The sequence below is a fragment of the Staurois parvus genome, unplaced genomic scaffold, assembly GCF_062004578.1.
Source record: "Staurois parvus isolate SC_StPar_1 unplaced genomic scaffold, SC_StPar_1.0 ptg000397l, whole genome shotgun sequence".
NCBI lineage: Eukaryota > Metazoa > Chordata > Amphibia > Anura > Ranidae > Staurois > Staurois parvus.
In genome coordinates this window covers 703,020-730,433 of record NW_028318193.1, presented here as the reverse complement: position 1 = coordinate 730,433, position 27,414 = coordinate 703,020, and the positions used below count along the sequence as shown (strand labels likewise).

The 27,414-nt window shown below is 39.9% G+C and overlaps 1 protein-coding gene across 50 annotated transcripts in view; it reads left to right on the top strand.

Annotated features, from left to right (window-relative positions):
* Positions 1-27,414, top strand: part of TRDN (triadin) — a 974,263-nt gene that overhangs the window by 520,608 nt on the left and 426,241 nt on the right. For 49 of the 50 annotated variants that reach the window (XM_089686429.1, XM_089686384.1, XM_089686382.1 and 46 more), the window contains 6 exons: positions 1,815-1,847; positions 2,005-2,052; positions 16,586-16,702; positions 23,580-23,627; positions 24,737-24,781; positions 26,393-26,449. In XM_089686429.1, the coding sequence (XP_089542555.1) occupies positions 1,815-1,847; positions 2,005-2,052; positions 16,586-16,702; positions 23,580-23,627; positions 24,737-24,781; positions 26,393-26,449 (348 nt within the window). The remainder of the gene's footprint in view (positions 1-1,814; positions 1,848-2,004; positions 2,053-16,585; positions 16,703-23,579; positions 23,628-24,736; positions 24,782-26,392; positions 26,450-27,414) is intronic. The other variant, XM_089686380.1, reaches the window with a different exon arrangement.

The window sequence follows — 27,414 nt, the reverse complement described above, 5'->3', positions numbered from 1 at the left end:
ATATTTCCAATGAGCTGTGTCACCCATTGGGTTGTTTTATCTCTTGACATGTTCCTGCTCACTCTGGAGTTACAGGCTTGCTCAGACATGGGTGCTCCCATTCCTCTGACACTTTCTCCATGAGATAAAATAATTGAAGGTGGAAGCTTCTTCTAATTGCCACTGAAAGTGTATGGAACTGGTGACCCAAGAGCCCTTAAGAGACATAAGAACACAAAAAATGATTTAATAACTTAAAAATATAACTGAATATATCAGTTTGACCTATCCTTTTAAATGTTTATATTTTATAACAAAGCACTATTTCTACAAAGATCAGTGTTTAACATGAAACTAGTTTGTATGTTCATTCGCAGCAATATAGAAACTTTTAGTTCAGATATTTAGCACTATGCCTTAGTGAAAAATAAATCTCACACATCACACCCTTGTATTCATACATCACATTTCATATGCATATCAGATCTGGACAAAAGAAGAGGGATAGCTCAGTTCACTCATCAGTAAATAACTTTAGCAGTTGGAATATATTTAATATTTTTGAATTATTGAATTCCAACATTATATTTTAGAAACCCTCTCTGGTGTCTAGATTCATTTTGTCATATTTTTAAAAGGTATATAATAAGCCTTTGTGACCTCTAATTTGTGAGCTTTCTCTCCTCCAGAGTACCTACAGCTTCCTTAAAATTCCAGTCTACTTCTTATTAAACTTTATACATTATACTGCACAATATACTTAAAGCCAGTCCCCTGCTTCTGATGTGTCATTACTGATAGACACTGACATACATTATGCAATCTGTCAAATGAGAGTTAAGTCCTTAAAGGAGTCTTGCTGCAAAGCTGAAGATGGTCTTTCAGTTGATCTAGCTATCCAGGCCAACAAAAAGAAGAGTGAACTGCAGGTATGAGACATATGAATCATGTACACTAAATCATGGATGACACACCAAATCTTTAAACTCAATTTTTTCAAAACTGAGTTCATAATATTCCCCCTCATGTTCCCTCCCCATCTTCTCCATCAAGATCAACAGTGCTGCAATCAACAACTCCCCTCAGACCAGGGTCCTAGGTATAATCCTGGACCTTGACCTATCCTTTTAACCCCACATTCAATCACTGTCCAAATCTTGCAGTCTTTATCTCTGCAAAATTACCAAAATGTGTCCCTTTTTGACAACTGCCACCACCTCTCTGCACACTATCCCCCTTCAGACTATTATAAATGTTTCTGCCAGACTCATCCACCCATTTAATTATTGAGTTTCTGCTATCCCTCTCTGGTTTCTGCTCACCCAATGCATGTAATTCAAAATGCTAACCACAACATACAAAGCCATCCATAATTCTTCTCCAAGCTACATCACCAGCCTCATTTTAAAATGTCACCCAAACCATCCTTTTCGCTCCTTCCAAGACATCCTTGCTCTGCTTTCTCTTTAGAAAGCCCATAATGAGCTGTACATCTTGTGTTAAAGGATACATCATATATTAAATATTTAAATTTGAAAAATAGATGTAAAAATAATGAAAGAGGGGATTCTAGCTATTGCATTAAAAGGTGGCATATCTATATTTTTAACATAACATATTATATTTTATGCAGTAGGTAATTATATTAATTAATAAATTATATACTGTAGTAAATGTTTTCAGGGATGAGTGCATTCTTGTGTTAAAATTTTAATTTGCACTCTGAGAGGCTTGACAAAGACATGAAATCTTATCTAACTACTGAATTGTTATATGTGCAGGAACTCTTTTCTTGGTGATAGATTCCCTTTAATGTGAACTGTATTTCTTTTCAGAACAAGAAAAGGAACTTATTCTAGAACAACCAGGTAAAAAATTCCAATGCTTTTTATGGTAACCAAAGTAAACCTATATTGATTAAATGCCGTTAATCTTTTTCTTATTAGTATTTTTACTTTTCTGATAGCTCAATTATAGGAGTTTACAAAAACAGTTTGGTAATTCACAATTTCATGTTGTATTTAGCAGAAGAACCCCCAAAACAAGCTGTTGAAGAACCAGAAGTAATCAAAGGTAATTGTGTTCATACAATATTGATTTTTATATATTTATTGAACTCTTCCAGCCATCAATGACTATAGCCACTGTAGTTTAAGTGCACATTCATTAATCAATTCGTATGTCTGTGTAGCAAACTTGGACATACACTATAGTGCCAAAAGTACTGGGACACCTGCCTCTACACGCACATGAGCTTTAATGGCATCCCAGTCTTAGTCCGTAGGGTTCAATATTGAGTTGGCCCGCCCTTTGCAGCTTCAACTCTTCTGGGAAGGCTGTCTACAAGGTTTAGGAGTGTGTCTATGGGAATGTTTGACCATTCTTCCAAAAGCGCATTTGTGAGGTCAGACACTAATGTCAGACAAGAAGGCTCGGCTCACAGTCTCTTCTTTAATGCATCCCAAAGGTACAGGCCAGTCAAGTTCCTCCACCCCACTCCAAACTCTAGTGTCCAGTGGCAGTATGCTTTATTCCACTGCATCCAACATTTTGCATTGCACTTGGTGATGTAAGGTTTGGATGCAGCTGCTCAGCCATGGAAACCCATTCCATGAAGCTCTCTATGCATTGTTGTTGTGCTAATCTGAAAGCAACACAAAGTTTGGAGGTCTTTAGCTATTCACTCTGCAGACAGTTGGTGACTTCTGCACACTGTACACTTCGGCATGTGCTGACCCTGCTCTGTCATTTACGTGGCCTACCAATTCGTGGCTGAGTTGCTGTTGTTCTCAGTTGCTTCCACTTTGTTATAATACCACTAACCGTTGACCAAGGGAATATTTAGTAGCAAGGAAATTTTATGGATGGACTTATTGCACAGGTGACGACCTTTCATGATACCACGCTTGAATTCACTGTGCTCCTGCGAGCGACCCATTCTTTGTTTGGAGAAGCAGTCTGCATGCCTAGGTGCTTGATTGTATATACCTGTGATTTGGAGGGGTGTTCCAATACTTTTGGCAATATACAGTTGCAAGAAAAAGTATGTGAACCCCTTGGGATTACGTGGAGTTTTGCATGAATTGGGCATAAAATTTGCTCGGAATGTCATCTAAGTCACAACAATAGAAGAACACAGTCTGCTGAACATAATACTACACAAACATTAGATGTTGCCATGGTTTAATTGCACATAACATGTAAACATTCACAGTGCAGGGAGGAAAAAGTATGTGAGGCCCTAGCTTAATGACTTCTCCCAGAGCTAATTGGAGCCAGGAGTGAGCCAACCTTGACTCCAATCAGTGTGATGATATTGGATGTGTTGCTGACAGCTGTCCTGCCCTTGAAAAACACACACCTGTTTTGGGTTTACTGGTTTCAAGAAGCACTGTCTGATGTGAACCATGCCTCGCAGAAAAGAGCTCTCAGAAGACCTACGATCAAGAATTGTTGACTTGCAGGAAGCTGGAAAGGGTTACAAAAGTATCTCCAAAAGCCTTGATGTTCATGTGTCCACGGTAAGACAGACTGTCTACAAATGGAGAAAGTTTAGCACTGTTGCTACTCTCCCTAGGCGTGGTCGTCCTGTAAAAATGACTGCAAGAGCACAGCGCAGAATGCTGCATGAGGTAAAGAAGAATCCCAGAGTATCAACTAAAGACCTACAGAAATCTCTGGCACATGCTAACATTTTTGTTGACACATCTACAATAAGGAAAACATTAAACAAGAATGGAGTACATGGGAGGACACCACGGAGGAAGCCATTGCTGTCCAAAAAGAATATTGCAGCACGTTTGAAGTTTGCAAAAGAGCACCTGGATGTTCCACAGCACTACTGGCAAAATATACTGTGGACAGATGAAACCAAGATTGAGTTGTTTGGGAAGAACACACAACACTATGTGTGGAGAAAAAAAGGCATAGCACACCAACATCAAAACCTCATCCCCACTGTGAAACATGGCGGAGGGAGCATCATGGTTTGGGGCTGCTTTGCTGCCTCAGGGCCTGGACGGATTGTTGTCATTGATGGGAAAATGAATTCCAGAGTTTATCAAGACATTTTGCAGGAAAACGTACGACCATCTGTCCGCCAACTGAAGCTCCGCAGAGGATGGGTGATGCAACAGGACAATGACCCAAAGCATACAAGTAATTCAACAAAACAATGGCTGCAACAGCACAGAATACGCCTTCTGGAGTGGCCCAGTCAGAGTCCTGACCTCAACCCGATTGAAATGCTGTGGCATGACCTTAAGAGAGCGATTCACACCAGACATCCCAAGAATATTGCTACACTGAAACAGTTTTGTGAAGAGGAGTGGTCCAAAATGACTCCAGATCGTTGTGCAGGTCTGATCTGCAACTACAGGAAATGTTTGGTTGAGGTTATTGCTGCCAAAGGAGGGTCAACCAGTTATTAAGTCCAAAGGTTCACATACTTTTTCCTCCCTGCACTGTGAATGTTTACATGTTATGTGCAATTAAACCATGGCAACATCTAATGTTTGTGTAGTATTATGTTCAGCAGACTGTGTTCTTCTATTGTTGTGACTTAGATGACGTTCAGAGCACATTTTATGCCCAATTCATGCAAAACTCCACGTAATCCCAAGGGGTTCACATACTTTTTCTTGCAACTGTAGTGTAGTTTCGGAAACATGAATTACTTTCTTGTGGATCCATGCTAGCAATTCACCTATACTTTAGGCTTACGAAGTGCACCGTGGCTTTACACTGCTGTATTATAATATCTTAAACGGAAGAACTTGGTGGTCTGAGTGATCCTTTGACTATTCTTGAACTTTTCTCCTGACATAATTCCTAAATCTTTTCATAACCACCTTGAAGTCATGCATATACATTTTCGTGGAAGTTCCTCTTATTAAAATTTTTTCTTTATTAAAAAAATAATTCCATCAAGGAGGCTGGGAATTTCTCATATGTCAACCAAGGAACCCATAAGATACCATATAAAAAGATATATTAGTTGATTTAAAACAGAGCTAAAGTTTCTTTTTATACGCAAACCCAATGAAACTTCAAGTTACAAACAGTACCTGCATGCTTACTTAGCTTTCTTAATAGGTTTCCAACAACACACATGCATAGAAGCTGGACTTATTCTAAGACCTTTTGGCTTGATTTATGCTACCTGCACAATTCAAAGGTCATAGGCTTTTCATATCTTCCTTTAGGCTGGCCATACATTATGCAATTTTCTTTGCTTCAACAGCTTTGTTAATGAAAAGAAATACAGTCAGTGTTGATGGGGGAATCCCTCCCACTGTGCTATTGTTTTCTGACAGAGAGATTTCCCCACCATCAGAATAGAATGATCACAGTTGTTGGCTATAGCCACCAGTAGTGATTGTACAAACAGACCCGACAGACTTGTTGTACTGAAGCCGATAGATAGACTTCAGTACAACCAGCCTGCCCATAGATGGATTGAAATTAGTATGGTTTCTGTTGAACCGGCCCCATTTTGATCAATCTATGGCCAGTTTTAGTATGCAATTATGCTTTTATATTCACATAAATAGCCAAACATATTGCTGTAAAAGATATTTTCTGCCTCGGTTCTCAGTTCTGCCTTGTGCTTTCCTTTCTGAACTGAGAGATAGTTGCTTAGTAAAACAAGTGACAAGTGGCTGATAAATAGCAGAAGAGAGGATAGATTAGGGTGGTGATAGACCCACCCAGGGGCGGACTGACCATTTGGAAACTCGGGCATTGCCCGAGGGCCCGGGGTCAGTAGGGGGCCCCATGAGATGCCCCTGGTACCTTTTTCATAGGCTTTTTTGAGTTTGGGCAAGGACACAGGGGCCCCATGATCCCCTATTGCCCGGGGGCCCCATGAGTTGTCAGTCCGCCCCTGGACCCACCCTACTGCACATTTGATTTCTGTGAAAGAATGAAAGTAATTCCAGTGAGGTAATGATTACATTTCTCAACTCAGACCACAGCAACCATCTTCAGCACCTGCCGCTAGTAAAAGGAGTAAATAGAACAAACGCTGCAAGATGATGAATCATGTAAAATATGAATAATGAAAGCTAACACAGATTTGCAAGTATGCATGCATGCTTTATTATCAACTTGCAACCTCAAAGTGTTTATATTAAAAAAATATATTCTTCTTCCTTAAGTGGTTGAAAAGGCTATAGGTTTTGTTTTTTTACCTTAAAGCATTCTCTGCATTAGGGTAAAAAAAGTCCAAGATTAGCTCCCCCCCAAATACTTACCTGAGCCCAAACTTGATCCAGTGTTATGACTGAGAGCAGCATCACTGCTCTCTCTCCTCACTGGTCATGGAGACAGCAGTGGTATTTATTGGTTCCTGCTGCTGTCCTCCAAATTCAGTGAGGAGGGAGTGGGGCCAAGCCACGCTATGTGTGCATATATACACACAGAGACCAGCTTGGGGGCTACTCTGCATGTCTGCTCCCATAGCAACCTCTTGCTTCTGGGGCAGACACTGATGAGGAGGAGCAGGAAGTGCCAGCAGGGGACCCCAGAAGAGGAAGTTAGGGATTGTTCTGTGCAATGCTATTGCACAGAGCAGGTAAGTATAACATGTTTGTTATTTTAATAAAAAATAGTCTTTAGCAACACTTGAAGTTTACAGTATTTACTGAAATCTGAAATGTTAGTTTTGGGCCCACTGACCCTTTAAAATATGATACAATCAAAGCAAAACTGCATTTGGACAAGGTTTAGTTAGAGATGGTGGGTATTCTTAAAAAGGGCAGGTGGGGGAGAAAGAGGAATTTCTGTAAAATTCTCCTATTTATATTTCCAAGTTTTTATTCTTACAATAGTCATGAGCGCAATAAGTGGAAGTCTTTCAGGCAGTTAGATACCCTTTTGAACAGCATTGATGTCTGACACATTAGAAACAGTTTCTGTAATTAAAATATAAAATATGGAACCTGAGGGATATTTTTCAAGTCTTTGTTAACACATATTCCAGTACTTCGTTTTGTTGTTTCGTCCTACTTGGCTGCTTCTTTGTACAGATCAATTGTGTCTGTGTAGCTTAACGACAAAGCTAGCATTGCTTTGCAGAATTCTCAATGGGATACATTCTAAATAACAAATATTATTGCCTCTAGAGAGAGGGAAGTGAGAGAATAGAAGAGATAAATAAACTTTTGTCACAATGTTTCTGTGTATACTCCTAGCACTTATTCAGGAGTGCTTTTCAGAAGTTTCAAGTAAGTTAAAACATTCTTAGTAATATATTATAAGACTATGCTGAAATACAAAAGACAGAACTAATGAACCCTTCATTTTCTAGGAGTTTGGTTTGCTTTATACATCTATTTCTATCGAGTGAAATGAGGATATGTGAATGAGCTGCTGAGATCTAAGGAAATTACTTTAATAATTAAAAACTTGCAAATCTGAAATCCAAATGATACTTTATGAAATTATTTTATTAATATTCAGAAACACAATGTTAGTATATAATAACATATTAAAGAATTCAGAAATTTGACAGAAAATGTTTGTTTTACTGATGGAGTAGAGACTTTTCCCATTTGTGAAGAGAATCTTCATTTTGCTAAATGAGATTTCCAGTTTTGGCTTTCTTTTTAAAATAACTTGTTTTAAAACTGCTGTTTTTAAACACAACTCTTGTTGCAATATTTACACTGCCTCTATTGTTATCCCTTGGAGAAATTTCACTCTTCAACCGGGCATTGATCCTCTGCTGGGTTAAATTATGGCCTGTTTCATTCAACCCACTTTAAGCCAGGCTGTCATGGACACAACCCCTGAGGGTATGTCACCACATCAGCCTGGGCTCACAGCACAATATTGCTGACAGATGTGCAAACATCGTAACATCAGCATCACTCTCTGCACTATAAACAAATGCCACTAGCTATTGCAGACCAAACATGAAGAACACCCAAAGGTGAAATGTGACTGACCAGAAGACCCCAGAAAATATGCTTCAATGAATTTTAACAAAAATACAATATAATATAAAATATATATACAATATTATTTTTTTAAGGTACTTTTATAGTGCTGTCAATTTACACAGCGCTTTACACACACACACATATATATATATATATACTATATATATTGTACATTCACATCAGTCCCTAACCCTCAAGAGGCATACAATCTAAGGCCCTAACTTACATTCATACATACACATACTAGGGCCATTAACCTACCAGCATGTCTTTGGAGTGTGGGAGGAAACCCATGCAGGCACAGGGAGAGCATGCAAACTCCAGGCAGGTGGTGCTGTGGTTGGGATGCGAATCAACTACTCTAGTACTGCCAGGTGGAAGTGCTAACCATTTAGCCACTGTGCTATATTTGTTCAAATATAAAAGATTATGTTATGCTGAGTAAATAGATGTCTAACATGTCATGGAATAGCGCCAAGGGTAAAAAGCCTTCTGTGTTCAGCATCCCCCCCAGCCCCACTAATACTCACCTAAACCCCCTCTTGATCCAGTGATGTGCACTGGAGTCTTGGCTATCCCAGGACTCCCTCTTCTCATTGGCTGAGACAGAAGCTGGAGCCATTGGCTCCCACTGCTGTCAATCAAAGACAGTGAGCCATGAGAAGAGAGTGGGGGTCGAGCCGTGGCTCCATGTGTGAATGGACACACGGAGCAGTGGGTGCCCCCATAGAAAGCTACTTGATGTGGGGGGCATCCAAAAGGAGGGAGGGCCCAGGAGAGCCTAGGGGGTACCAGGCTTCACACAACAGGTAAGTGTAGACATGTTTGTTATATTTTCTTTAAAAAAATAAGCCTTTAGAATCACTTTAAGCTGATTACGTACATGTACATTAGTTGGTCTTAAAATAGTTAAAACAAATGCAACAACCTACATCAAAATTGCCCTATATATATATATATATATATTGCCAAAAGTATTGGGACACCCCTCCAAATCGTTGTATTCAGGTGTTCCAAACACTTCCATGGACACAGGTGGATAAAATCAAGCACCTACTGTAGGCATGCCAATCGCTTCTCCAAACATTTGTGAAAAAATGGGTCGCTCTCAGGAATTCAGTGAATTCATGTGTGGTACCATGATAGGTTGCCATCTTTGCAAGAAGTCCATCCGTGAAATTTCCTTGCTACTAAATAATCCACGGTCAACTGTTAGTGGTATTATAACAAAGTGGAAGAAACTGGGAACAACAGCAATTCAGCCACGAAGTGGTAGGCCACGTAAAATGACAGAGTAGGTTCAGCACATGCTAAAACACACAGTGTGAAAAAGTAGCCAACTGTTTGCAAAGTCAGTAGCTAAAGACCAACAAACTTCCTGTGACCTTCAGATTAGCACAACAACAATGCATTGAGAGCTTCATTGAATGGGTTTCCATGGCCAAGCAGCTGCATCCAAGCCTTACATCACCAAGTGCAATGCAAAGCATCAGAAGCAGTGGTGTAAAGAACGCCACCACTGGACTCTAAAGCAGTGGAAATGTGTTCTTCTGGCAATTCGATGGACGTGTTTGGGCTTGGCAGTTGCCAAGAGAATGGTACTTTAGCAGTTTGGTGGAGGGGGGGATTATGGTGTGGGGTTGTTTTCCAGGGGTTGGTTTTGGCCCCTTACTTCCAGTAACTCCAGGGAACTCTTAAGGCGTCAGCATACCAAGACATTTTGGACAATTTCATGCTCTCAACTTTGTGGGAACAGTTTGGGGATGACCCCTTCCTGTTCCAACATGGCTGCGCACCAGTGCCCAAAGCAAGGTCCATAAAGACATGGAGGAGCAAGCTTGGGGTGGAAGAACTTGACTGGCCTGCACAGAGTCCTGTCCTCAACCCAATAGAACACCTTTGGGAGGAATTAAAGTGGACACTGAGAGCCAGGCATTCTTGTCCGACATCAGTGCCTGACCTCACAAATGTGCTTCTGGAAGAATGGTCAAACATTCCCATAGACACACTCCTAAACCTTGTGGACAGCCTTCCCAGAAGAGTAGAAGCTCTTATAGCTGCAAAGGCTGGGCCAACTCAATATTGAACCCTACGGGCTAAGACTGGGATGCCATTAAAGTTCATGTGTGTGTAAAGGCAGGTGTCCCAATATTTTTGGCAATAAAGTATTGTGGGGTTAGCTCAGGTGGGGGGGATCACCTTCCCTGGGAAAAAGGTAGACCGTACAGCAGGCTTTCTTAAAATCTGACTGGTTGTCAGCTTTATTTACAGGTTTGCAAAAAATGTCAAAACAATCAAAACAGTAAAATAAACCCTTGCCACCCAGGCACTAACTAAACATGGAACTTTCCTCTCTCAGAGGTGAAGGGCTTCTCCCTGTCACCCAAAACAAAACAAACGCAAACCTTTTCTTGCAGGTATAGTGCACACACAGCTCTCTCAGAATAGCTCTCTGAGTCCCAGGCCACGAGCAACTCCTTGCTCCAGCCCTGTCTTATTTATACCACCTGTTGGTGGTCATCAGTGGAGCACAAACTCCGGTCCGGAACCACCTCTGCCATTGTGGCCCCGAAAACCCGGAGTGGACTCCACCTTACACCTCACCGTATGACCTCATGTGAGGTGACACATATCGTCCATCCATCACTTTGCCGTTCATACTGTCACAGTATGTATATACAGTCAGGTCCATAAATATTGGGACATCGACACAATTCTAACATTTTTGGCTCTATACACCACCACAATGGATTTGAAATAAAACGAACAAGATGTGCTTTAACTGTAGACTGTCACCTTTAATTTGAGGGTATTTACATCCAAATCAGGTGAACGCTGTAGGAATTACAACAGTTTGAATATGTACCTCCCACTTGTTAAGGGACTAAAAGTAATGGGACAATTGGCTTCCAAGCTGTTCCATGGCCAGGTGTGTGTTATTCCCTCATTATCCCAATTACAATGAGCAGATAAAAGGTCCAGAGTTCATTTCAAGTGTGCTATTTGCATTTGGAATCTGTTGCTGTCAACTCTCAAGATGAGATCCAAAGAGCTGTCACTATCAGTGAAGAAAGCCATCATTAGGCTGAAAAAACCAAACAAACCCATCAGAGAGATAGCAAAAACATTAGGCGTGGCCAAAACAACTGTTTGGAACATTCTTAAAAAGAAGGAACACACCGGTGAGCTCAGCAACACCAAAAGACCCGGAAGACCACGGAAAACAACTGTGGTGGATGACCGAAGAATTCTTTCCCTGGTGACGAAAACACCCTTCACAACAGTTGGCCAGATCAAGAACACTCTCCAGGAGGTAGGTGTATGTGTGTCAAAGTCAACAATCGAGAGAAGACTTCATCAGAGTGATTACAGAGGGTTCACCACAAGATGTAAACCATTGGTGAGCCTCAAAAACAGGAAGGCCAGATTAGAGTTTGCCAAACGACATCTAAAAAAGCCTTCACAGTTCTGGAACAACATCCTATGGACAGATGAGACCAAGATCAACTTGTACCAGAGTGATGGGAAGAGAAGAGTATGGAGAAGGAAAAGAACTGCTCATGATCCTAAGCATACCACCTCATTAGTGAAGCATGGTGGTGGTAGTGTCATGGCGTGGGCATGTATAGCTGCCAATGGAACTGGTTCTCTTGTATTTATTGATGATGTGACTGCTGACAAAAGCAGCCGGATGAATTCTGAAGTGTTTCGGGCAATATTATCTGCTCATATTCAGCCAAATGCTTCACAACTCATTGGACGCCGCTTCACAGTGCAGATGGACAATGACCCAAAGCATACTGCAAAAGCAACCAAAGAGTTTTTTAAGGGAAAGGAGTGGAATGTTATGCAATGGCCAAGTCAATCACCTGACCTGAATCCGATTGAGCATGCATTTCACTTGCTGAAGGCAAAACTGAAGGGAAAATGCCCCAAGAACAAGCAGGAACTGAAGACAGTTGCAGTAGAGGCCTGGCAGAGCATCACCAGGGATGAAACCCAGCGTCTGGTGATGTCTATGCGTTCCACACTTCAGGCTGTAATTGACTGCAAAGGATTTGCAACCAAGTATTAAAAAGTGAAAGTTTGATTTATGATTATTATTCTGTCCCATTACTATTGGTCCCTTAACAAGTGGGAGGCACATATGCAAACTGTTGTAATTCCTACACCGTTCACCTGATTTGGATGTAAATACCCTCAATTTAAATATGACAGTCTGCAGTTAAAGCACATCTTGTTCATTTCATTTCAAATCCATTGTGGTGGTGTATAGAGCCAAAAATGTTACAATTGTGTTGATGTCCCAATATTTATGGACCTGACCGTATATATATATATATATATATATATATATATATATATATATAATGCTTATATATATATATATATATATATATATATATATATATATATATATATATATATATTGCTCTAAAAAATGTAAGGAACACTTTGAAAACACATCAGATCTCAATGGGGAAAAATATCATGCTGGATATCTATACTGATATGGACTAGGTAATGTGTTAGGAACGTAAGGATGTCCCATAGTTTGATGGACATTAAAATCAAAATTATCAACCTACAGGGGACTGAATTCAAAGACACCCTGAAAATCAAAGTGAAAAAATTATGCAACAGGCTTGTCCACTTTGCTGAAATTTCATTGCAGCAACTCAAAATGGTACTCATTTGTTTGTATGGCACCCACATGCTTGTATGCATGCCTGACAATGTTGGGGCAATCTCCTAATGAGATGACGGATGGTGTCCTGGGGTATTTCCTCCCAGATCTGGACCAGAGCATCGCTAAGCTCCTGGACAGTCTGAAGTGCAACCTGGTGGCATCAGATGGACCGACCCATATGGAAGAAAAATATATTTGAAATATATTTTAAAAATATTCTTCCCAATTATATTGCCATATATTTGAAGTACTACAATTCGGGCCATACACACCGTTGGGGGGCTGGACTTTAGTTTGAAAAAAATATGAACAAACTCCTATGCACACTGCACATACCTTATTTGTAGCACAAAAAAAAAACAGGAAAAAACAATACAATATTTAAAATGCACTGTACACTGTAACACACTGGACACCACACTGCACTGTACTCTGTAACGCACTGGACACCACACTGCACTGTACTCTGTAACACACTTGGCACAGCAATGCACTGTACACTGTAACGCACTTGGCACCACCATGCACTGGATACCGCAATGCAGTGTACTCTGTAACGTACGGGACACCGCAATGCACTGTACACTGTAATGTACTGTACACTGTAACGCACTGGACCCAACAATGCATTGTATTCTGTAACGCACTGGACACCACAATGCATTGTACACTGTAACGCACCGGACACTGCAATGCACTGTAGCACTGGACACTGCAATGCACTGTACACTGTAATGCACTGGACAAAACAATGCACTGTACACTGTAACACACTAGACACCACAATGCACTGTACACTGTAACACACTAGACACCGCAATGCACTGGACCCTGCAATGCACTGTACACTGTAACGCACTAGACACCACATTGCACTGTACACTGCAACGTACTGGACACCAAATGCACTGTACACTGTAACACACTGGACACCGCAATGCATTGTACACTGTAACGCACTGGACACCACAATGCACTGTACTCTGGAACACACTGGACACTGCAATGCACTGTACTCTGTATCGCACTGGACACCCCAATGCACTGTACTCTGTAACGTACTGGATACCACAATGCACTGCACTCTGTAAGGCAAAGGGCACCGCAATACACTGTACTCTGTAACTCACTGGACACTGCAATGCACTGTACACTGTAATGCACTGGACACATCAATACACTGTACACTGTAACGCAGTGGACACCACAATGCACTGTACTTGGTGCCTGGTGTTTGCTCCTCCTCTCCTGTTGCTCCTCTGGCTGCAGCAGGTGAAACGCAATGCACTGTACACTGTAATGCACTGGACACATCAATACACTGTACACTGTAACGCACTGGATACCACAATGCACTGTACTCTGTAATGCACTGGACACTGCAATGCACTGTACTCTGTAACGCACTGGACACCAAATGTACTGTACACTGTAACGCACTGGACGCCAAAATGCACTGTACTTGGTGCCTGGTGTGTGTTCCTCCTCTCCTGTTGCTCCTCTGTCTGCAGCAGGTGAAATCAGGGACTTCCAGGCTGCCACTTGTTGGGTCTTTGCAGCCGAGGACCCAGTGAGCAGCATACAGTGGGGATCGAAAGTTTGAAAGTGTAAATGATGGAAATAAAATCTAACTTTTGTTGACATATTATAAGAATGTCTAATCTGTAATTTGATGCCTTTTGGAGATTTTTCCATCTTTCCTTGGCTTCTTTATGCACATTAATACAAATTTTTAGCTGGGGTGCCCAAACTTTCGATCCCCACTGTAGCTATTTGCCGGTCTGGTTTTTTTTTTTTTGATTTTTTTTTTTTTATCTTTCCAGCTTGCCCGGCGGGCAGGATAAATGGCTTTGGCGGGCCATATCCGGCTCGCGGGCTATAGTTTGAGGACCCCTGCTTTAGGCAATGAAAAATGACTGCCCTTTTAAAAACAGTACTTTTTGAATTTTTTTTAATCACTGATTCATGTCCCCCAGGGCAGGACCCAAGTCCCCATACCCCTTTTATGGCTAATAACTTTCATATAAGCCTTCAAATTGGGCACTCTTGAATTTACAAGTTCAAGTCCCATTGAGTTCGAAGTTTGCGTTCAAACATTCATTACTTCCTGGAATCTATCTGCTCAGGCATATATGCAGGAGGGTGTGCTTAGCTGAGAAAACCCATCCTCCCCTCCTGAAGACTCCTGGGATGTATAACAATTTTTGGTCCTGACGAAGCTGAGTGAGATACGCCCATCGGCGAAACGCGTTGACGTCATACGTCAGATACGTCACTTCCGGTCATGCGCACTAGGTGGAACGCACGCTGACCCATAAGGAGGAAGCCATCTTCACATGCCATGAGGCAAGCGTGAGCAGTACAGGCGCTGAGAGGGGGCTGGAACCCGCGGTATATCGGCGGATGTCAGCGGTGGTTCCTGGGCCTCTGTGGCCGTGTTTGGCAATATCCATGAAGGACTTTCCTTTCATTCCCTTTATCCACGGCACAGGTGGTGAGTGGATTGTTACAGGACATTAGATATACGGTCCTCTGTGATCAATATGACCTACATATCTTATTGAGTGCAAGCTCTGTCAGTGACTTCCCACATTATTTGTTTCACTACAGGATGGGGACATTATGGTGCTTTGTATAGGATACAGGACATACCGCATATAGCTCAACAGGCAGAAGATTCCTTGGGATATGTTTTGTTTTTCCTACAAAGGGTGGTGTGTAGTCCACATACAGTGGTGAAGACACCATTTCAAGCAGAGTGCTGCAGTCTGCACCTTCTCTCCCATCATGGGAATAAATGGGGCTTATTTCCATTCAAGAGCTTTATGATACAGCTGTTCACATAACAGATGAACGGGCCCCAACCACGTGTGCCGGCACAGGAATGTATTGCATCATATATGTGACATTTATGTCTTTTTCCAAACAGGCCTGAGGCTTACTGTTCCCCTCTTTGCGCTTATTGTGCTTACCGCATTTCATACATGTGATATACGTATATCCATAGTATAATTTTTGGATTCCCTGTTCGGGATTCACCATTATGATATTGGTGTAAATTCATTATTTAATATTATGGTATACCTATGGTATAATTTGTGGATACACCTCTTTAGGGAAGTGTTTACCTATGTGTTTGTACTACAGAGATATTAGACTCTTGCAGTCACTTTTTCTATTGTACATACATTTAGACCGGTCTTGATGTCATTTTATATGGTTTTAGGTCTGTGTGTTATTGTCTCATACTGAGGTGATGGTAAACCAGGGCGAACGCCCATATGTCATATTTATATCTGTGTAATAAAGCATAATTTTTGGAAAATTTTCTGAGTGTCACGGTCTGTTCATAATGTAGCCGCTTTTCTGTGAATCTCTTTTCACAAACCCTCTTTTTTTGAATCTATAGTTTGAGGACCCCTGCTTTAGGCAATGAAAAATGACTGCCCTTTTAAAAACAGTACTTTTTGAATTTTTTTTAATCACTGATTCATGTCCCCCAGGGCAGGACCCAAGTCCCCATACCCCTTTTATGGCTAATAACTTGCATATAAGCCTTCAAATTGGGCACTCTTGAATTTACAAGTTCAAGTCCCATTGAGTTCGAAGTTTGCGTTCAAACATTCATTACTTCCTGGAATCTATCTGCTCAGGCATATATGCAGGAGGGTGTGCTTAGCTGAGAAAACCCATCCTCCCCTCCTGAAGACTCCTGGGATGTATAACATTTGCCTAGGCACTGAAACTAGGAAGTAACTAAAGAAATGTAAAAAAATACATTTAAAACAAGTAAATATGATATACTCTCCTATCTCTTTACTAATGCTAACAGCAAATGGATTCAAAATTGTCATTTTTGAGAGAGTGAGAAAGTTCCATTTTAAAGTTCAGAGCAAGTTAACCACAGGTAGCTTTTAAAAATGAATTGGTGAATATGTATGGCATTATTTTAAAATAAATCTTTCATTTTCAGCAGAGACAAGTGCGCTTTTGAAGATACTGGCTGCTCTGCAAGACTTTCAGGAAGGAATTGCCCGACTAGGAGGGGACCTTAATCTTTCTTTATACCCTCTATATAACATTACTGCAGGTAAGAAAACACAGTATTCTTTTGACTTAGACATGTATAATACTGATATACACCAATCAGCCATAACATTAAGATCATTGACAGGTAAAGTGAATAACATTGATTATCTCACTACAATAGCATCTGAAAGTCAGTGGGATATATTAAGCAGAAAGTAAACATGTTGTCCTTGAAGTTGATATGTTGAAAGTAGAAAAAAATGGGCATCTCAGTTTGTTGCACATGGGACTACGTAGCCACAAACTGGTTAGGGTGCACATGCTGAACAATATCCACAGCCAAAAGTGCCTACAATGGTCATGTGAGCATTAGAACTAGACTACAGAGCAATGGAAAAAGGTGGACTGGTCTGATGAATCGCATTTCTTTTACATCATGTGGATGGCCAGGTGTGTGTGCATTGCTTGCCTGGGGAAGAGATGGCACCAGGATGCAGATAGAAGAAGGCAAGCTGGTGGAGGCAGTGTTATACTTTGGCAATGTTCACATGGAAAACCTTGGGTCCTGCCATTGATATGGATATTACTTTGACATGTGCCACCTACCTAAACATTGTTTCTGACCAAGTACATCCCTTCATGGAAACAGTATTCCCTAATGGCTGTGGCCTTTTCCAGCAGCATAATGAGACCTGCCACACTGCAAATATGGTTCAGAAATAGTTTGTAGAACATAATAACAAATTTAGGTGTTGATTTGGTCTCTGAATTCTCCCGCTCTCAATCCATTGAGCATCTATGGAATGTGCTGTAAAACAATTTTGATCCATGGATGCCTGACATCACAACTTACAGGACCTAAAAGATCTGCTACTAATGGCTTGGTGGCAGATTCAACAACATATCTTTAGACGTCTAATGTCATTCATGCCACTATGGGTCAGAACTGTTTTGGCAACAAAAGGGGGATATACTCAATATTAACTGGGTCTAATGTTGTAGCTGATTAACACAAACACACACACACACACACACACACACACACACACACACACACATATATATATATATATCTGTCAAGAGTTGCTGCAGAAAGGTTAGTGCAATTAGTGTTAAGTTTAAGGGTCTCAGCAAGAAGAGGACACATTGCAGTTTATTGTTTAATAGACAGCAGCAGGGAAAAATGTGGGTACAAGGTACATAAGTACTCCTTTACACCTTCCAATCCTGCTCCATCCTGTTTTTGCAGAAAAAAAGGGATGAGAGACATACTGTAGCTGTCTATTTTTTAAGGATTCACTGGCAAGTGATTTCCTAATTCACTCTATTTACCATAGAGTGAACGTGTACCAGTCAAATATGACCAACTGTTAAATGTCACTTACACAATGAGCATCAAAATGTGCCAGTTGGAGCTCTCCACATTGCTAAAGCTAAATTTCTCCTGGTACTTGTGCTAGTATTCCAATTGCAAGGAACTAGCACTTGCACAGCCATATTGATGGTGGCCTACATCTCCTTCAGCGTTGGGGCTAGGGTCTTTGAGCAGGGCTCTGCTTAAACTGGGTTGACATTTTTAAAGCATTGATGCCCAAAGTTGATGGGCTGGCTTTAGGTTGAGTCAAGGGGTCACCAGAATGGGAAGCTCGGTTAAACAATTTCCCCAACAGGGACACAGAGAGATAAAAACTTGACAGTGTTCTCCCAACTCAATTCAAAAATAAAAAGGGTTTTAGCCTGGAGTTAGGGTTTTACTGGGTCTGAACTAATATATTTATATTTATTGTCCTCATCCTTCACCCTCCCTATACTGTACAACCTTTCTGTTGCGTGTCTCTATGTGCCACATGGAACATGGAGAAGAGAAAGAGCAGCAAAGAATTTTCTGAGGATTTGAAAACAAAAATGATGGAAAAGTATGGACAATCTCAAGCTTACCAGTCCATCTCCAGAGATCTTAATGTTTCTATGTGCAACATTTCAAAAAAATTACAAGCCATGACACTGTAGCTAATCTTCCGGGATGTGAACAAAAAAGAAACATTGATCAAAGATTGCAACAAAAGAATGTTTAAATGGTGGATAAAGAACCGCGATCCACTTCCAGACAAATTCAAGCTGACCTTTAGGCACAAGGTACAACTATCAGCTTGTATTATATGACGCCATCTGAATGAAAAGGGTCTTTAGAGAAAAGAGACCCAGGAGGACTCCACTGCTGATACAGAAACATTAAAAAGCCAAAATCCTTTTGGGAGAATGTGCTGTGGACAGACAAAACAAAATTACAGCTTTTTGGTAAAGACCATCATTCTGCCGTTTTCAGAAAAAGAAATGAAGCCTTTAAAGAAAAGAATACAGTCTCTACAGTCAAACATTGTGGAGGTTCACTGATGTTTTGGGGTTGCTTTGCTGCTTTAGGCACTGGAAGTTTTGACCATTTGCATGGCATTATGAAACCTGAAGACTACCAAAGAATTCTGGGGTGTAATGTAGAGCCTAGTGTCAGAAAGTTGGGTGTCCGTCAGAGGTCATAGGCCTTACAGCAGGACAATGACCCAAAGCACACGTCAAAAAGCACGCAGCAATGGTTTCAGACACAGCACTGGAGAGTACTGAACTGGCCAGCAATGAGTCCAAATCTTAATCCCATAGAACACCTGTGAAGAGATCTCAAAAAATCAGATGGGAAAAGGAACCCTTCCAATCTGAAATACCTGGAGCAGTTGGTGAAAGAAGAGTGGTCCAAAATCCCTGAAGAAAGGTGTAAGAAACACTGATGGATACAGGAAACAATTGATTTCAGTTAATTTTTCCAAGGGGTGTGCTACCAAATATTAAATTGAGGGTGCCAATAATTTTGTCTAGTCCATTTTGGGGGTTTTGAGTGGAATGTGTCATATTTGTTTTTTTTTCTCCACTTTTTTGTGTCATACCAATACAAGCAAAAAATATAAACATGAGACTGCCTAAACATTTGTAATTGCAATAATTTTCTGGGCGAAGTGGTGCATTATCTGACAGGAATGCAGGGGTGCCAATATTTTTGGCCATGACTGTATTTTTCACTAGAGTATATGTTTTAGGGCTTATGCAAAAAAACACATTCTATGTAATCTTTTTTTCAACTTTTTGCATATGTTTCACAAGAATGACTAATCTCATTTGCAAATCTACCCCTATCCACTGTAACCAACTCTCCAAAAATCAATCCTTCTTTCAGATAGACAACAGTTCTGGGCTCAAACAATATTTAGTGCTGGTCAAATGTGTTAAACATACAAGGTGCTTATCCCAAAAGTGCAGAGCCATAAAAAATATACAGGGAAGAAAAAGGGACTTATTTTAGCACCAAAACTACAAAAGAAAAAAAGATCATATATAAATAAAATACAAATTTATTGAACATAGTACATCAATGAAAAAACATAGACACAATACATAAAACATAATTTTGACGTGGCAATGATTAAGCTGTATATCTCCAAAGAGAAAAACCCCAACGCGTTTCAATTAATTGAATTTTCATAATTTGAATCTTCTTCAGGGGGAAAGGTGAGCTGCCATAAACAGTATTCTAGTAATAATAATTTAATAGTAAAGTAATTCAGTGAAGAGAAAAAAAAAAACAAAAACACACATAACATATGAAGAGTGACTCACTCCACCATTCATAAAAACAGAAATTCAAAGTATCCTTGCTGGTTAATTCCAGTCTGTGCAAACAGATCCCTCAGTGGTCAAACTGAGTGAATGAATGCTAAACATAATCATGAAAACCAAAGATTAGATGTATTAAGTCTATTGGCACTCTATGTAATATACAGTATGTGAGGAAAGAGAATAGAAACTCACATAAAATGGTGTAATGGAGGTCAATAAGGAAATCAAAATAGTAACACACCCCTCTATCAAGCACTTAGATCAACCCAGACATCTGAAACAAAAGGAGATATCCATATGGGGAGAGGCAAAAATATCAAAAAACAGCCTTGTCCTAGATGAAATCTGTAATCCACTTAAAGTATACAGATAGATGAGTCAATAAAGTCAATAGATATACCTAGACTAGATCACTGATGAGCTTCTCCTGTATGAGGCGTCAAAGTGTGGAACCACAAATGGTCTCTAGAAGGTATACAAAAAATAAGATACTAAATGTAGCTACTCATGGAGATCAAACAACAGGCTAATAGTCACAGATAGTATACCTCTATCTTATACCAAGATAGAAACAGCCCAGAGAACCGCCACAGCTACAGCTCCCACTTGAAGAAAGTGAACTGGGACTAAATAGCTTATATAGCCATTAGAGATCAGTGAGACCAAATGAAAAAGCACACCAACTAAAGATGTCCACCGACCGATATCACTTCCGGCACATGTGCCGTGTTGGAACGTCATTTCCGGTCCGGCGTGATCAGCGCCAACATGCGTGCATGCCCCAGAGTTGCTACACAACATATCTCCGATGGAAAGGGAGACAAAGAAACAAACGCTCAACCTAAGCAAAGGAGAGAAGAGACCAAAAAGAAACCCCCATTCCACGAGTGATTGTGTATGGGGTCCACACGTGCCAGATGCAAGGCAATGCCATAAGGAAGACCAGCAAGGATACCTAGAGCAAAAACCAAAAACAGCAAGAACAAAACAAAACACACACCACATGAAGAGTGGCTCACATCACCATTCATAAAAACAAAAATTCACACACAAAAAAGAAAGGAAATTAATAACAGAAGCAATATACACACAATAATGTTGAAATAAAATATGAACGTTCTCAAAAGAGATAATAAGGTGTCACAGCAAAAGGGAGATAAAGGAAAAAGAATTTCCAATATCTTCCAATACAGAGCAGTCACAGACAAAACACAAACTATCCATAATTTAAACAGAAGAATACAGAAAATAATATAAATATATACATCAATTCCATTTTATAGAAAAGCAAGACACACAATCCAGGGCTCCCTAATTACAAATCATGTTCTTATTTACCAGAAACAAAGCCTTTCAAGAAAGGTTTAAAGCTTATTTTTTTCATTTAAACCTGGAAATACATTAGCTTTTAAACGATGAATCCATTTAATTTATTTTTTGTAAAAGAATCTTATTGATATCACCCCCTCTGTTATTAAAGAATACCCATTCCAGGTCCCACAATTTTAGGTCTTGCATTCCTTAACCATGTGCTTTGACAATATGTCTACTGATGGGTGAATATATATTGCAACTTGATGCATGTGTATGTTCATATATCCTTCACCAGAATTCACACATTGTCTTGCCCACATGAAAGGCTCCACAGGGGCAAGACATAATATAGACAACCCCCCTTGTGAGGCAGTCAACAGACTGTCTCAGATGGAAAGTCTTACCATTGGGCAATGTTGGATATGGATCTTGACAGATGAATCTTCAATAATTACACTCACCACATGGGAAGGTGCCTTTTTCTGTATCAGGGGTGTTATAGTCAGTAGAGACAAAATTACTTTTAACTAGTTTATCTCTCAAGGAGGGAGCTCTTCTATATGTAATTTGAGGCGTAGAGGGAATGTATTTTGCAATTTTAAGATCTGAAGTTAATAGAAGTCAATATCTATTAACATACTTCCTGACCAAGGAATGCCGATTGTTATAGACTGTTATAGCAATTCTGGGCTCCCTTGTCTCTGGTACCATTGTTAACCCTTACACTGAGGCATTGGGGTGAGACCTGTGAGATGATTTGCTGCTTATGCCTGATCAGAAAATCAGTAGCAGTTTCTGCAGAGTGTCTATAGAGTGTCTATTAAGTGTAAGGGGGTAATTTCTGTATATTAGGTTACAAAGAAAAGGAAGGGTCAATGTTGGAAGTATTTTGGACTCTATATCGGCTGAGGGGGAACATAATGACAGGTTGACAAAACAGGAAGCAGAAGGATGAGCTCTTCCATGTGTAGATGCTGCTGCTTCATTGTCCAATTAGCTGTTTGGGAGTGTGTCTTGGCCAATGTTCTTGACTAAGCTATGGGGCTCCTACAGCTGAGGTTGAGGTTTTGGTTGTTCCATCTGCCACATGTGCCTGGATTGCAAAACTGATTGCACAGAATTAAATATTCTTTAAAAAATCACCCCTTATATGCAACTCAACTGTGTACCAGTATCCACAGAAGTCAGCTTTCACATAAACATGTACTTTGATATGCGCTTTATGTTCACACCTCTACTACTCCAAACTGCTGCCAACCCATCCAGTAGTAGTACTTCTGGTTATGGTGAAACACATAATACTTTCCTGCCTTTCTACAAGGTTGCATGAGTAACAGATCAGAGTGTGCTATGCCATAGAATTAAGTGAACCTAATAAGTTTCCCAGCATAGGAACTAAACTGCAAGAGTAAATTAAGCAGAACTTCTAAACTTTTAGCTTTCATTAGTGATTTTTTTTTTTTAGTCATATCAGCCCAAGGATTATTACAACCACTATTGCAGCCAAAAATACAATCAAAGTACAGTCTTAGAGGAAAAAGAAAATGATTTACCTCACAAAGTTGCAAAAGCCATTCCACAGAGCTATCAAAATAAAGTTATAGCTTAGGAGTGGTGGCAGCTGGATAACAAATATTGACAGAGCGATGTAGCTATGTGTTTGTGTGCTGTCGCATTTTAGCAAGAAGTTGTCAGGGAATTTTTTGACTAAAGTATGACAGTTTTCAGTATTGTAATGATATATTGTAAATAAAAAGATAACGTTAAAAGTAAAGAAATATTAAATGGGACTATATAAAAAATATAGGCATGAACATAATATCATTACACTTTGCATACTTTATATGTACAGTATAGGCAACAAACTATTTGGTACTTCTATATATTTTTAAATCAAATATCTGATTGATAAAAGTTCATTACTATTCGGTATGTCATTAATCCAATGTTTTCATTGTTAGAAACTCCAGTGACAGAACATAAAGTGGAACCCGCTGAGTCAAAAAAAGGTAACTGTTCTGTAAGATGTACAATTTTTCTGGTTTCTTTGGCAAAAAGAAAGTTCACAAATTAGTTTACAAAATCAATAGGTGGTCTAGTAATTTAAGGAGCATGGTGTGGCAGTCCATGTATGTTTGATGAGTTCCAAATGGGCAGGGGTGAAAGTAGTCTAGTAGGCACTAAGGGCAAGCTGTGTAGGAGTGAAGCATAACTCTGCAGAAGGGAAACAAAGAAACACAGCGCCTCTAAGTGTGTACTGTGAGAGTGAGACGTCTGTAGCCAGATGATGTTGTGTGTCTGATCCAGAGAGGAGATCGATTGAGTCCGTCAGGCAGCCCTACCTGATGAAAAAACACACGCCTGGACTCATCTCGTCCTGCACATGCTCAGAAAAGTCAGACGCCACATGTGCTGATCCCGGACATCTTGGAGACTCTTCCAGGCCTGTGGGGGTTAGATCAAGTCTTCTTGGACCTGATCTAGACTTCTACAAAGAAAGAAGAAATTTATAAAAAATGTTAATAAAACAAATGATTTCATTCAAAAGAAAATCAAATTAAGTTTATTAATATGCAATTTACCACCTGAGCCCTCAGATCTTTAACCTCTGTTAAGACACAAGCTGTACACATCTAATTTTCAAAAAATTAAGCACAGTACAGACTGGATTATTTATGCTATGTGAGTAGGAATGCTTAACAAATATAGAGTAAGCGATTTCCCTATACATTTGGCAGCAAAACTGGAAATGAATTTTAATGTGCTAATAAATAAACCAATTAGGACAGATTATACTGTATTAGCTATTATAATGAATTTACTAAATATTTGATAGCATTCATTCAATAAACTGGGGAAAGACTTAAATTATCCAATTATTTGCAGATAAAATAAACAGGAAGGTTTTCACATGATTGGATAATTCAGGTGAATCTTCTTCACACAATTTATTAAGTAAAGATTCCCAACTCCTTTAGTTAATCAGCCTCTACTACTGTTCATAGCTGTCCAGTGAGTACAGATAAGATAATGCCCATCACAATTTACTGCATTACCAAATAGAAAAATATGAAATGAAAATACTTTCTACTAATATTTTAAATTTATATTTCTGTAGCTCCACTCAAGAAACCCAAAAAAGAAAAAGCTGAACCAAAAATAGGTTAGTTAAAGGCAAACTGCAAAGTATTTTCAATGTGTGTTTTTGTGCATAATGCAATATTACAAACAGTGCTTTGCTTCTTGTTTCTGTTATTACATTTTTCAAACATTATTTGTCCCCACACATTGGAATTGGTTTGTTTAAGAAGTAATATTTTCACTTAACTTAGTGAATGAGGTTAAAGCCTAAGTTTTGTAAATAAAATATTCAGCACTAGGGACATTACTTATTATCAGTGCAACATTTCCCTTGTGTTGCTGTCTTCTGGTTTATCAGAAATCTTCTTCCTCCAATTCTTTCCTACCCCGCTGCTGTAATCTTCCAGTGTGATGGAGGTTAATAAAGCTGAGGGAGCTGTCATAAGCACTCGCCTAGACTGCCCAACTATGCCCACCCTTTTTGGCCAACTACCCCATTCATAGAAGCCATATTATCACTTCAATGAATGAAAAACTATCTATGAATGGAGGATGGACAGATGATTGAAAGGTTTGCCTCCTGCATTTGAAGAAATAGCAAAGACTTTGAATAGAGTGGGAAGAAATTGTCAAGGTGCTACCTTTTCCCTGAGGTTATGTTGCTCCATGTGCTGGCGTCCATCTTGGATTCTGCTGTGCATGATGGGAATCCTTTTATGCCTTCAGGTTTCTGTGGTCCATCCCCCAGAGGGGTGTGGCTGATGACATATAAGCCTGTGGCCCGCACATGCTCTTTGCACTTGTGTCTTGTGTCTTTGTGTTGCTATTACTCTGTTCTGACTCTCCTGGTATCTGATTCGGCTTGTGACTTGACTATTCTTTGTATTCTCCTTTGATCTGACCCTCTGTTGCTGAACCCGGCTCGTGACCTGTGATTCTCGTCTGCTGTCCTGTACGGTTTTGTTCTGCTGTTGTTGACCCCGGCTTGTCTGACTACTCTTTTGTCTCTTCCACCAGCTACACGCCATTGGTGGCGGCCATTACCGCAGCTGAGGTGTCTCGGGGGCCGCGACCTGGTTCCTGGCTGCGTCAAGTCCATCCCCACCATCAGGGGCCCTGGTGAAGGGCAGCCTGGGACTTAGACTCTGTGCCCTGAGGGACTTCGGTCTGTGGGTGGTGGTTGTCGTCAGCCAGTGCGTTACATTGTTAGGCCTGCCTGTCCGTTCCTCAGCCCCTGCCCTGACAGAAATGGAGAGCATAGTCGAGCACTCTTGGTGAATGCATATGACAGCTCTCCCAGTTCTATTATTTCCCACTGCGCAAAAAGATTACAGTGGTGAGGATAAGGGGGTTAGAGGAAAGAAGAATTCTACTAAAAGCAAGAGACAGCACCAGTGTGGAGACACATCACACTGATAATAAGTAAAGTTCCTTGTGCTGATTGTTTAAAACTTAGCCTTAAAAAAGTGTTTGCTTTGAATACTGAATCATATGTAATACTAAAACAAAACAGGATGTTTGCTTGCATATAATTGAATGATTGAAGTCAGCACAGCTTTACCTCATTTGCTAAGCTACATGAAATTTCATTTTGCTAGGTTGCCTGTGTTCTTTTATTAGATCTATCCCGCTCTGTGCAAATATGATAACAATATATGGTCTGATACACATTTCTTTATTCAATTTATTCTAGAAGTACCAGAGAAAAAACTCAAAAAGGAGCCCAAAGAGCCAGTAAAGCCAAAGAAAGGTATTTTCCCAAACGATTTGTTCAGAGCAATCATTTTGTAAACATCAAATATTATTTTGATAAGGAATGAATAAGGAATGCCTTAATACCAGTTCTCTGCGGATTTTGTGCTTCGGACAGTATCTATTAAATCTTCCTGTAAAAATATTGGGTAAATAAAAAAAAATTCACAAACATTTGAGGACTGAGCACTTAACATATGTATAGACTGCATGTTCACATATGTCACACCTGATTTCAAGAGAACTTGTTTTTTTTTGTTCAAGTTTTGTCACTTGATTTTATTACTTTTTTGTTTCTAGATATCAGCTTTGTTATAGTGGTCATTACGAGATTTATGCATGTATTTTGGTGTATTTTTTTAGGTTATCATTGACTGTAATTAGGTTATTATTGTGTTTTCATATATTTAAGCACTTTATACACTGGCGTTAATATTGTTTGGAAAATATTTTCTAGGCATCGATTAGTGCCTAAACTTAGCCTTATCACCTCTGCCAAGGGGCCTGATCTTCACCACCAATTGTTCAAAATCCCAGTCTTCTTTGTCACTTGAAGCTCTCTATCTACTCCCACATTGTTGATAATTGCCAGCAACCTGTCGGTAGGCAACAGTGCAGTGGGATGGGGAATTTTAAGCAGATTTGCTTTAAAATATAATTCATCTCATATTCAATATAATTCAAAAAAAGGAAAATAATCATATCCAAAATAGTTTGTGCTCAGACACATAGGTTTATAATTTTAATGTCAGAAAATCAATTCAAATAATTTAATGGGGAACTTATCATTAGGGATAAGCAAATCTGCCTAGGGTAGGTTCACCAAGGATTCATCAAAAACCTGTCTAAAATTCACAAAACCAAGGCTTAGCAGCAAACCACACTGAAATGGGGGCGACTCTTCATACTTAATTCTGTCCATTGTCAAGGTTATTAGGCAAGTTATTGTCAAAAAAGAGCTCA